This window comes from Megalobrama amblycephala, linkage group LG4 (assembly GCF_018812025.1).
Source record: "Megalobrama amblycephala isolate DHTTF-2021 linkage group LG4, ASM1881202v1, whole genome shotgun sequence".
NCBI lineage: Eukaryota > Metazoa > Chordata > Actinopteri > Cypriniformes > Xenocyprididae > Megalobrama > Megalobrama amblycephala.
This window is the reverse complement of record NC_063047.1, coordinates 13663408-13676353: the sequence shown is the minus strand read 5'-3', so window position 1 is coordinate 13676353 and position 12946 is coordinate 13663408. Positions and strand designations below refer to the sequence as shown.

General features: G+C 36.5%; 1 protein-coding gene across 1 annotated transcript; it reads left to right on the top strand.

The window, feature by feature from the left end:
* Nucleotides 1-361: 361 nt before the first annotated feature.
* On the top strand, nucleotides 362-12066 carry entpd2a.1 (ectonucleoside triphosphate diphosphohydrolase 2a, tandem duplicate 1). Its single transcript, XM_048187671.1, has 9 exons — nucleotides 362-629; nucleotides 5232-5349; nucleotides 6096-6246; nucleotides 8411-8570; nucleotides 8673-8900; nucleotides 9007-9270; nucleotides 9555-9674; nucleotides 10576-10710; nucleotides 11030-12066. The coding sequence occupies exons 1-9, from the start codon at nucleotides 501-503 to the stop codon at nucleotides 11231-11233; spliced, it is 1509 nt and encodes a 502-aa protein (XP_048043628.1). The 5' UTR covers nucleotides 362-500; the 3' UTR covers nucleotides 11234-12066.
* The last annotated feature ends 880 nt before the right edge of the window (nucleotides 12067-12946 follow it).

Genomic DNA, 12946 nt, shown 5'->3' with positions numbered 1-12946 from the left:
TTTTTATTTTTATTGAATACTGCAGTATTTTAAAAAAAAAAATGATTCATCCATGCATACATCATTATTTTTTTTCATGTGCCCTCATAATCAAAACAATTTAATCAAAATAACTTCCTTGACATCTCTCATCAAAGGAGGCTCTTAACAGTTCAAGTCATTTTATTAGGATATTTTAGCACCATCCATGAAAGTTTGGGAAAGCACTTAAGATAAGGATATGAAAAAGAAGCATATAACAGGGATCAAATAAACTCCTCAGAGTTTCGTTACACGTTTGAATAGACTTACTCGTGTACTTTTTGAAGTCTAACACAGTCACACCAAACACCTGTTGCACCACGGACACATGACGAGGAACAATGAAGCTAGTGCCATGCCCACTTGTGATGTGCCGGTTTACCGCCGGTATTTAACACACGACGTCACAATAGTAGCCTACCTAACTTGCCGACGAATGTCGTCGCTGTCATTAGTCCTGTGTGGATCCCGTCGCTTAGATGGTATCCATGGGTAACCAACAGCAATGCCAGATCATTACCGCCACTGCTGCTCTGTTTCTGGCAGTCGGTTGCATTCTTCTGCTCGTCGTACCCAACAAAGACATCAAAGACCCGCCAGAGTTTATGGTAATAACATTTTCTTATTCGTGACATGCACACACAGGCAGAAAATCCAAAAGAGGGAAAGGGAACTTTAACATTCCCGCGACGTTTCGATATCACGTCATAAGATCAAGAAAAAGTACGAGCTGCTTATCTGTAGCCTATCGATCGTTTACAGGTGTTGTGTAAACAATACAGAGCGCCTCCTCTGCATGTTTCACTTGGCTTTTTTTGTTTTGTTGCTCATATAGGAGTGATTTTAATAAGTGTGGATCATCGGCCCAGAGAGATTGAACACAGTTCTGCACAAGTTTTTATGGAGCTCAAATAAAAGCTTTGTGATGCAGCTGTTCACAGAGCAATATGCTTTTCAGGATATCAAATAAAGACACCTGAGTGAATCTGGGTAACATTCAAGCCATTGTGTGTGAAATTGAGGGGGTAACCTGTTTCTAAACCTAATGCTGCCTTTTCGGATTTGGCGACTCTATCTGAATATCTGTCACATTAGAGCAATATACATTCTGGGACATAAAATAAATGCGTTAGATTAGCCATCACTAGAGCAGTGGTTCTGAAAGTGTGGGGCGCGCCCGCGACGGATGGATTGGTGGGTGGTGAGGGGAGGGAGGCAGAACCCCGTTGCGAAGGCGTTCAAGTGCGTGAATAGCGGTTGGCGCTCTGCCTTTATAAAGTGGCACCGAACGCCAATTCCAATGAGTCGTTTTATTATCAAGGCCGACAAAGAAGTTCCTCGCCATTGAAAAGCAAGCTGCTGTTGTGAACGCGCCGCTGCGCTGCCATGTTTAGGGCTGGCGAGAAGCTGAACTCGTGAGGAGCTGTCAAAAGAGCTCACTGCAGCCATTGATAAATAATAGCCTATGTTGTTCATCCAAAGCATCACTGAAATATTTACATTTGATATTTATTTAAATTTGTTTATTTAAATAAGAAGTTTTGCTCATTATTCTCTCTTATTGTTATATTTTTTTCAATGATTCAACGACATTACAATTTGAAACCCATTGCAGGTATATTTCATTGTTAAGGCTATTAGTTAAGTACTGCAAAACTTTTTTTCTGTAAAAAGAAAATTAAAATAGTTGTCAGATCAGTTGTTCTTGCTAAAAAAAAACATGCCATTTCAGATTAAAATTGAAATGCATCTTTGCAATTATTATTATTTTTTATATATTAACCATCCAGTCATCATTTTAAACCACAACAATTAAAGTTTACTCCTTATAGGAGTGCCAGTGGAATTTCCATGTTAGTTTATATCTATATGTTGACGAATAATAACATTTTTAGAATGACAAGAACTCTTATGACAATTATGAATGACTGTTGCCTCCTGATACTAAAAAGTGATCACTCAATGTATTTTACCTCATGCCCATTCTTTGCCGAACTACATTTTTATTGTCTATATAATAGTAGAGGGTAAGCTATATATTTCCCCAGCTGTGCTTTTTGTTTGATTTATGACCCCAGTTTCTCTACACAGTTTTAAACACATAAAAACTCTTGTTCATATTGGCTGGATCCCATTGTTTGTATTTCCCAGCCGTTCTGATTCAACGCTGTAATCCCTTTTTTTCTTAGTAAAAGGACTTTGAGTCATTGTGGTTTTGAAGATCCGGAACATATAGTATTTTAACATTATGTACCTGTTAAATTAGGCCTAGAAGCATATTTTGACAATTCCGTTTATCTTCAGGCTAACGTAATTTCTTGAAGAAATGAAAGCAACATGCTGAACAGATGATTAATGGCAGAAACTGAGCAGTATGGAGCCAAAAAGACAAAGAAAGGCAAGCTTAAACGTGTTTTGAGTTGTCTATTGAACTCCGAAATCTTTCAGAGCTGCTAGACAGTACTATTATACTAAGCTAAAATGGCTGTATGCAAACTGTAGGCAAAGTCTGGAGAGCAAGATATGTAATTGGAAGAGATTATCAAAGTTTGCATGAATGAATAGAGTTCAGTCAGTGTCTTGCCCAACATACTCAATCCTATGGAAAGCCTGTAGCATAGGTCTGTGTGATAAAAGAAAGGGATGAAGACTTAAGGGAAAAAGAGACAGGCATATATAAATGGCACTTGTTATTTATTGATCTGGGTTGTTAAACACTTGTTGTGATAAATGAGCAAGAAGTGTTTGCTTTAAATAAATCATATTCATATTTGGAAAGGTGGCTACAGAGGTGAGTCATGTTAGCTTGAATAACAATCAGCATTGTAAATTAGCTGAGGAAGAGGCCTGACCATTTAAAATTCAAGTTTTTAAAGCAACAAGATGCAGCTAGTAGAGGTATAAATGGGACAAGTTAAACTATCAGAACTTTTAACTTTAATGCGTTTGAATATATCAATATTAATTTAACATGACATTATAATCCTAAGCTAACCAAAGAGAGGGTAGGAGATTTCTTTTACAATATTATCAGCACCTCAGTGAAAACTGGCTATGTGTAATGCAGTTCCCACATGGCTAATTCTCACATACACACCCTGTTTTTACCAGCACGAGACCCAAATTACCTGGGGGTGGTTGCACCAGCTATGCGCAAGTTATAACTTGTTGCGTAATGAGTGCTAGATTATAACGTACACACTTACTTGAAATGTAACCATGCAGTGCCTATATCGTTAGCCTCATAGCATAATTGCCTAAGTCATTTTTTTGGCCAAATTGTGATATCTGCCTTTGAAATATGATCTGGGCAATTATGCTATGAGGCTAACGATATACAAAATATGAATTGAAGCCTCTGTCCAGGAGTAATGACTGGAATGAAATGTCAGACTGATAAATCAATGATCAATGAACTCATGTCAGACTTCAGTCATATTGTTCAGTCCAGGTTTCAATGCTATCAATATGAATACATAAATGTCAAATTTTCTGTTGTATTAGTATTTGTTTCTTCAAGCCGATTAATTATAGAAACAATTTCAGAATATTTATTATTTACACATTGAAGCGTACTATGTAGACTTTAATGTCATTTATGTATTCTACCGATCAAAAGTTTGGGGTCAGTAAGATTTTTAATGTTTTTGAAAGTCTCTTATGCTCACCAAGGCTGCATTTATTTGATCAAATATACAGTAAAGACAGTAATATTATGAAATGTGATTAATATTGAAAATAACTCAGCAGCATTACTCCAGTCTTCAGTGTCACATGATCCTTCAGAAATCATTTTGATTTGCTGATTTGGGGCTCATTTTCCTGAAACATTTCTTATTATTATCAACATTAAAAAACAGTGTGCTGCTAAAGTTTTCTGTAGAAACTGTGATATCTGTTTTTGTCAGGATTTCTTGATGAATAGAAAGTTAAAGAACAACATTTATTTAAAATAGATATCTTTGTATTATTATAAATGTCTTAACTGTCACTTAGTCAATTTAATTTGCCATTGCTGAATAAAAACGAGTGAATGGTAGCATGTCTTATTTATGGGTTATATTTTAGTGAAAATGTAACCCTTCGTGTGTATCCTGTGGCATTTTTATTTAAAGGTGCCCTAGATTCGAAAATTGAACTTACCTCGGCATAGTTAAATAACAAGAGTTCAGTACATGGAAATGACATACAGTAAGTCTCAAACTCCATTGTTTCCTCCTTCTTATATAAATCTCATTTGTTTAAAAGACCTCCGAAGAACAGGCGAATCTCAACATAACACCGACTGTTACGTAACAGTCGGGGTGTACGCCCCCAATATTTGCATATGCCTGCCCATGTTCCCAACATTATGAAAGGCATTACACAAGGGCAGCCAGTAGTAACGTCTGGATGTGCACAGCTGAATCAACAGGCTAGGTAAGCAAGCAAGGACAACAGCGAAAAATGGCAGATGGAGCAATAATAACTGACATGATTCATGATAACATGATATTTTTAGTGATATTTGCAAATTGTCTTTCTAAATGTTTCGTTAGCATGTTGCTAATGTACTGTTCAATGTGGTTAAAGTTACCATCGTTTATTACTGTATTCACGGAGACAAAAGCCGTCGTTATTTTCATTTTTAAACACTTGCAGTCTGTATAATTCATAAACACAACTTCATTCTTTATAAATCTCTCCAACAGTGTAGCATTAGCCGTTAGCCATGGAGCATAGCCTCAAACTCATTCAGAATCAATGTAAACATCAAAATAAACACTGTACTTACGCGATTAGACATGCTGCATGACGAACACTTTGTAAAGATTTTGAGGGTTATATTAGCTGTTTGAACTTTTTTTTATGTTGTTTAAGGAAAGCGCGAGCTCTTGGGGTGTGGAGCATCAGATTTAAAGGGCCACACACCCTGAATCGGCTCATTTCTAATTATGCCCCAAAATAGGCAGTTAAAAAAATTAATTAAAAAAAATCTATGGGGTATTTTGAGCTGAAACTTCACAGACACATTCAGGGAACACCTTAAACTTATTTTACATCTTTTAAAAAAAAGTTCTAGGGCACCTTTAAAGCGACTTGTAAATTTATTTTATGTATTTTGGCATTGTGTCTTTGTGTGCATGTGTTCCCTGGAAATCAAACACTTATCCCTGGCATAACAGGTGTTTAGTCTTAGCCTTATTTTTTGCTGTTGGGTTTGTTTTTAGTATGGAATAGTCCTGGATGCTGGATCCTCTCATACGGCCATGTTCATCTACAAATGGCCAGCAGACAAGCAAAATGGTACCGGCATAGTCAGTCAACACAGCGAGTGTCATGCAAAGGGTGAGTATTTATTGATAAATGGCTTGTGATGTTCCTCATTTGAAAATCTCTCTAGATAAAAAAAAACGTCTGTAATAAGACTAAACGTCAGCAGATAAAGTTGAGGACATTAGATAAGGTAAAGAACAGTACAAAGGATGTGAGACTACTAAAACCTTGTGTAATGCCTTGAACTAGAGGCTTTTGTCTTCATTTTATTCTTTTTTTAGAAACGATTTACCCAAATCTTGGTTTCAAAATGCATGTACACTTCTCAAAATCCACTTACCAGACAGACATTACAAAATCCAAACGACAAAGTCAGAAGTTTTACTTCATTTATGAATGTATTGTAATGAAGTTCTTGATAGATAATTTGGACATACTCAAGAGTGCTGAATTTGCACACACTGTTGCCCACTTCCTGTTTGTGCTCGTGCCTCAAGTTGCCCTTTTACTATTTCGTCACTTTTGGCTCAGTCTCCCACTCATCTCAAAGAATCTAACAATCTCAAAATCGGGATGTTAAACTCCTAGTACCCTGCAAATATCGCTGATTAGCAATGTTCTACGGAAACATCTGGAATAGGCACCCAAAAAAATGCCTGGTTGCATTTATGGTCGTCAAGGTCAGTGGCATATCAGGCAGTGAAATAGGAACCGATAGTTCTTATGAACTCTGTGTGGGCATACTTAAGATATTCCATGACTCATTTTAGATATCCGGTACATGACCTCTCTCACCCTCTATCACTTTCTCTTATTAGGAGGCGGGATCTCCAGTTATGCAGGTGTCAGAGGAGGAGCAGCCCGTAGCCTTGAGGAATGCATGGGAAAAGCCATGAAGGAGATCCCAAAGTCAAAACACAAACTCACTCCTGTGTATCTCGGGGCCACAGCAGGCATGAGACTACTGAAGTGAGTCAAAAAGATCACAGCTTTGTGCCAAAAGCTACTTTAGCAACTTTTTTAACCACTAATGACAAAATGGTTAAATTGGTCAAAAAGTGACGGAAAAGATGTTGTTCTTTTAAACTTTCTATTCATCAAAGTATCCTAAAAAAAAATTTATCATAGATTTCTCAAAAATATTAGGCAGCACAACTGTTTTCAACATTAATAATAATAAGAAATGTTTCTTGAGCACCAATTATATAATTTCTGGTGGATCATGTGACTCTGAAGACTGAAATAATGATGTTGAAAATTCACAAGAATGAATTACATTTAAAAAAAATATTAAAGTAAAAACAGTCAATTTTAAACTCTAATAATATTTCACAATATTATTGGTTTATATATTTTTAATTAATAAATTTTAATTAATAAATTAATAAATTCAAGACGGTTCGGTACGGGTTCAGCACAGCAGGTGGGGAGAAAACTAAATATAAAATTGCTTTTTTTATTATTAAACAGTGAGCCCAAACTATTAGTCTAAATTCAATCGCTTTTTATTTTTAGATATAATAATCAACACTCTAACAAATTGTATGCAAACATGTAAGCTGCATATAAGGCAGTTTTTGCATTAACTTCTAAATCTAATCTTAAAATTACGTTTTACTCCAATTCGTTGTTGAAATATAATCATTTATACACAGTGGCTGACACTTTCATGATAGATTATTTAAACATACATTAAATAATCAAGACATCACTAAAAGGTTAAGTAAAATATAATGAATATATGGGCTTATACAGTGCATATATAACGCAAAAGAGTTAATTTCTCTGGCGAACTAACAAGCTGTGGACACTGAATGGCTTTTCTAAGGTAAATGCTACATGACATATTGTTTACATGCTGTTTTATTGACATCTTTCCACCACTGAAACACTGAATAAGCGATAACACAAGATATTATACGTTTCAGTAAGTTGTATCTGTATCTTTCAACATACCTTCAGATGTTCATTTAAGTTTATTCTGTAACTAGTGAGGAAGAGATGATCGCTCCGCGATGCCGGTTGAACTGAGGCGCCTGTACAGTGATCTGCCACGCCACATCAAAGCGTGTCAAAATGGCACTTTCTGTTTGAATTTCGTGATTTTGTGGACAGAATTTTAAGGATGACACTTTGTTTCTTACCGAAAGTAATAAAAAAAGCAGAGCTTATTGCGATTATTGGTGGTTAATGGTGGTTAGGCTACAATGTTGCAATGTAATGCATTCGGTACACACGTGCACCGTACCGAAAGCCCTGTAACGAAATGGTTCGGTACGAATACATGTACCGTTAACACCCCTAGTATGTATACAAAGTCTGCATTGTTTATTTAAAGCTTTTTTTTAAATGATCCAAAATAAATTTTTGAGCAAGTACATAACCAGCCACTGTTCAAAAATATCTTCTTACCTTAGTCCAATTCACAACGGTAAGCTTGTAATAATGCTTTGTAATTCGGGTGGTACTGTTGGGCTTCAACGGGAAATTCGATCATGTTGCCGTTTGCCTTTGTGTCATTGCGTCACGTCTGTTTACATAAAGAACAAGTCCCAGCTAGTAGGCTAAATCACGTGAGGATGGCGGATCATTTATAGCCTTTTCTCACAGCAGCTGCAATAATTAAACTTATCATTTTGATGGCGGAGATTGTAATCCAGAAAGGTCCAAATGACAATAATCAGTGACAACTGTAGATTCACCCATAGTCAAAAGCAAAAGACTTCGGACTGCGAAGTTGCTACAGAAATTGAAATCTGCAGGTAATGCTAATACACACTAAATACACATAGTCACGCAATGCTGATGTTGTTAATAAAATTCTTATTTTGGTCATACTTCCAAGACGCAGAATCTGTGATTCCGAAGTACATTATCCACACTGATGTGGTGACTGACAGCAAACATTAGATTAATCCGCGCTGAGGAGCCGTGCCGAGGCACAACCCACATAAAGACGATAATTCCGCAAATAACTGCAATTGCAGGTTTCAAACAGAGATGGCGACAAAGAGGCAAAACGTACAGACTGCAGCTTTAAAAACTGCCGGATAATTGCCAATTTTGATATGCAGGTATAGAAAAATTTGTATTGAAAGTAGAATTTTCATATATTTATTTTCATATCACACAGTATTTCTAAACCCAAAGAGTCAGATGAGGTTTTAAAGGAAGTTGGAGACAAACTGAAGAGCTACCCGTTCAGCTTCAAAGGTGCCACTATCTTAAGTGGACAAGAAGAGGGTGCTTACGGATGGGTCACTGTCAACTACCTGCTTGAGAACTACGTCAAGGTATATGGTTAGACATACTGTGTATCTCACATCACCTGAATGTCCTTGATTAAAGATCTGTTACCAGCCATTACACTACATTTTTCTCTTTCATTTCTCTAGTATGGTTTTGTGGGTCAGTGGCTGTCTCCAGGCAGAGACACGGTTGGTGCGCTGGACTTTGGCGGAGCTTCTACTCAGATCACATTTGTGACTAAACAAACAGTGGAGAACAAGGACAATCTGATGAAACTGCGGCTGTACGGACAAGACTATCTGATTTACACTCAGAGCTTTCTGTGTTATGGCCGAGACCAGGTCTTACTCAGACTGCTGGCACATCTGATGACGGTAAAGTGAAAACCCGTAGATTAGTTGTTAAAATTACCATCAGACAAGCTAACTTGATAGTATTTGGACTATAATATCTGATGTTTTCTCTTTCTTTGTGTTATAGACTCAGGGTTCAGACAGCTCCATAGTCCATCCCTGCTATCCCGCAGGCTACAATCAATCCATTACGCTGGGCAGTGTGTTTGACACTCCATGCAATAAAAGACAAACTCCCTATAAACCTGATGACGCCCTGCAAATAAAGGGCACCGGAAACTACAATCAATGCCTGGGAAATGTTACTCGTCTCTTGTCTTTTAACAGCTGTTCTTATTCCAAATGCTCCTTTGATGGAGTCTTCCAACCCAACATTACAGGCAACTTTATAGTAAGAGTTTCTAGAGTGGAACATTAATGCATTCAGTTGAATATTATTTTATAATATGAAATTTGTTCCTTCGTCTGCCTTAGGCAACATTAATGTCTTTACTGGTGGGGGATGGTTGTGGAGATGTGTAAGCAGTTATTAAGTGGGACAGCTCAAAGCATTAAAATAAATCATAAATTCATCTTCTGGGCACTCGTGTGTGTCATTATTGCATATGTCATTATTATCATTACACAATCTCTTTCTCTCTCCATCACCCTTCACTCTTTCTTTTTCTGGCACAGGCATTTTCTGCATTTTTCTACACCCATTCCTTTCTTCAAGAAGCTGCAGGCATCAACATCATGTCTCCAGCAGATTTAGAGGAGGCTGCCCGTGTCGTCTGCAACATGAGCTTTCAGGAGGTACCACCCCACTGAGCTAATTTTGAGCCCTGCTATTCTGAGATGACTTTCCCCATATCTCAGCAATCGACCAATGATTTAGAGTCTCAGGTTCTCAGATTAAGAGAACTTGCTTTACCTTTAATAATAATATGATGATAATATGTACACTGTGTTTTGTCTACTTTAATAATTATAAGCAATATTGAATGAACAGATCTGTTGATCTATTTAGCCTATTAAATTACTTTTTAAATATTTACCATGGAAAAGAACTTAGTTTAAAGAGGACCTATTATGCTTTTTTTACATTTTCAACTTTCTTTAGTGTGCAATGTTGTGTTTTAACATGAAAAAGGTCTGCAAAGTTACAAAGCACAAAGTCCACTCCAAAGGCAGTTATTCTCTATATCAGTGAGCTCTGTTTCTGAACTCCTTGAAATGCCTTGATTGTAGTCTTCATCTAGGAATGTACACTCACAGTATTCCTCATTTAAATAATTATCGCAAAAGACATATGCAAAAAAAAAAAAAAAAGGGACTAGGCCTGGTTGAGTTGTGTTAGTAGTGTGTTGAAACTCACGGTTATGGTAAGGGGTGTGACATTTCCAAATCATGCTTGAAGCCATTGAGCAATCACAACACACTGGTCCAGCTAACCAATCGGAACAAACTGTGCTTTTCAGAAGAAGGGGTTTCATAGTGACAGGAACTAAACAGAGCGTTACTGACAGACTGGGAAGAGTGGTGCTGCAGCAATGTAAAATATGTGAAAAATAACGTTTTTTGAACATTCAAGCCTGAAAACCTATTCTAGCAGATCCTAAAACAAAATCAAGACTTTGTAAGAGGTCATAATAGGTCCTCTTTTAAATAAGTATTTGACCACTTCCACTCAACTTTCTCACTCTTTGTGTCCTAGATGTCAAATAAGGCTGGGAATCAGGGAAACCGTTTGAAGGACTACTGCGCAGTCTCTGTCTTTGTGCATGTGCTCCTGGTCAAAGGATATGGTTTCGATGATCTCTCCTTTCCACACATCTCCTTCCAGAAGAAGGTAGCAAGACCTATTTGAAAAACTTGACTCTATTTACTTCTTTAATGCACATTCCAGTTTATAGGTGCACAACCTTTCTTTCTGACATCATCAAGCCCTCATTTTTAAATCCTTTCCCTCCAAACATGTCTTATAGAGTGCACTTTTCACTGTCCAATCAAAATCAAGTACTACATTTAATTGTATTTTTAAAAAAGTATATTAATCACATTACAGAAGTAAAATGGATGGCAAATGCTGTTTCATGTTCATTTAAGCTTCATGAATAAATGGACCCCTCTTGGTCAAGAAAATGTCAACATGTTGCTTTGGTTTACAGGCGGGAGACACATCTGTCGGCTGGTCCCTTGGCTACATGCTAAGCCTAAGCAACCTGCTGCCTGCTGAAGATGTTTTATTGAGAAAATCAGTGAGCTCAGGCGCCTGGAGTGTTTTGATCTTCCTCTTTTCAGTCCTTCTTTTTATGGCACTATTTTTTCTGTTGCAAGCCATCCGTAAGAAAAAGACTGATAATGTCATTTAATAACGATTGCGTTATATTGCTCCCTATGTACGTTGTTTTGCACTGCCCCTAACAAGGATGCTTCCGTTTACAGTACACTGAAAAAATAAGGGTACACAAAGCACTTCTGGTATTACATTTTATCACATTTCAATAACCTATTTCTTATCAAGCACATTTTATATCAATTTATATAAATTAGAATTTTAGAAGAGACTTGGTTTTGCGTAAAACATGAGCACAATGTTATTACTGTTCCTAATTCTGTCACTGAACTTATCACTGTCTTTTCATAATATTGAATGTATGTTTTTTTTTTTTTAGATAAGATTGTGTACTGTGCCTTAACAGCATTTAATTAATCAGATGCTATTGTTTTAAAACCTTCTGGATTTATTTTTGAGCAATGTTTGTGTGCTGTAATACAAAGGCACTGAAAACATTGAAAATGGAAAAACTAGAAAATGTAGCTTTGCAGATACAAGAATGAATTTGATTTGGAAACTGTACTATTGCCTACTATTATTCCTGCTGAATCATGAATGCTTTTGTAATACTAAATAATTTACTGTGTTTATTAATTTGTCTGTGTGACATTTTGTAGATAACAATAACATACAGGTAACATAAACAGAGAGCTAAATGCTTTTTGGCCTGTAGTCCAGGTCTGTTAGCTTCGAAGCCATCTATATTCTAGTGTAATCCTCAATATTGACAAAATTCTCTTTTAGCAAATATTGATGACACATCTTGTGCAACACTGCCTGCTACCAAATTGCAAGCATCATCATGTTCATATCTGTGAGACTGTGACGTACAGTAAATAAAAAAAGACTACTGGCTATTAAAAAAAAGATTTGTCCTTTGATATGTCCTGCCTAAATGTCCTAAAAAACAGAAAATCCTTTGCTTACCCACACACTTTTACTTACTTTTACTTATCTTGCTTACCTACACACTTTACTATCATTACTACACTCCTAATATACACCAAGATAAACTGAAGCCTTAATAATCCTATACAGAATTTTAGGTAGTAGAGAAAAAGATCCACAAGTAAATGTCTTGGCTCAAAAATGTCTTAACTCCATTGGCCCAATGATGGAATATTACAGAATGTCTTGTGTGTAAAAAAAATCACTGATGCTGAATTCAATTTATATGTGTAGTACTTTTCACAATGTATATTGTTTTCTATGGTTCCTGATTATAATAATAGACAAAACATAACTGTGTTTGCTCTAGCGCCACCTAGTGACAGATTGATGTCTGTCAGCATGCCCAAATAGAGGTTTTGTGTTTCTATATTTTATGGTCTCTGACTATATATATATATATATATATATATATATATATATATATATATATATATATATATATATATATATCTGTACAATCCAAATATATGCCTCCATGTCAATGGTACCTTCACACAAATGCAAGTCACCCATGCCGTTTGCACTGATGCACCTCCAGATGTTTAATTTAGCACCTGTCGCTGATGAAAGTCTGGATGGTCTCTTTCATCTTTGGGACTGAGAACTCAACAGCACACATTTCCACTGTGCTTTAAACCATCTGACATGAGCTCGGAGCCAGAGAACTCGGCAGCATCTCTGCATTGAACAGATGTATAGTTTTCTCTTTCCGTAAGATTCGAGTTGCATTTCTTAATGCAGCATCAGACTGTGTTAAGTGAAAACAGTTTTCCAAAGTACTTCTGAGCCCATGGCT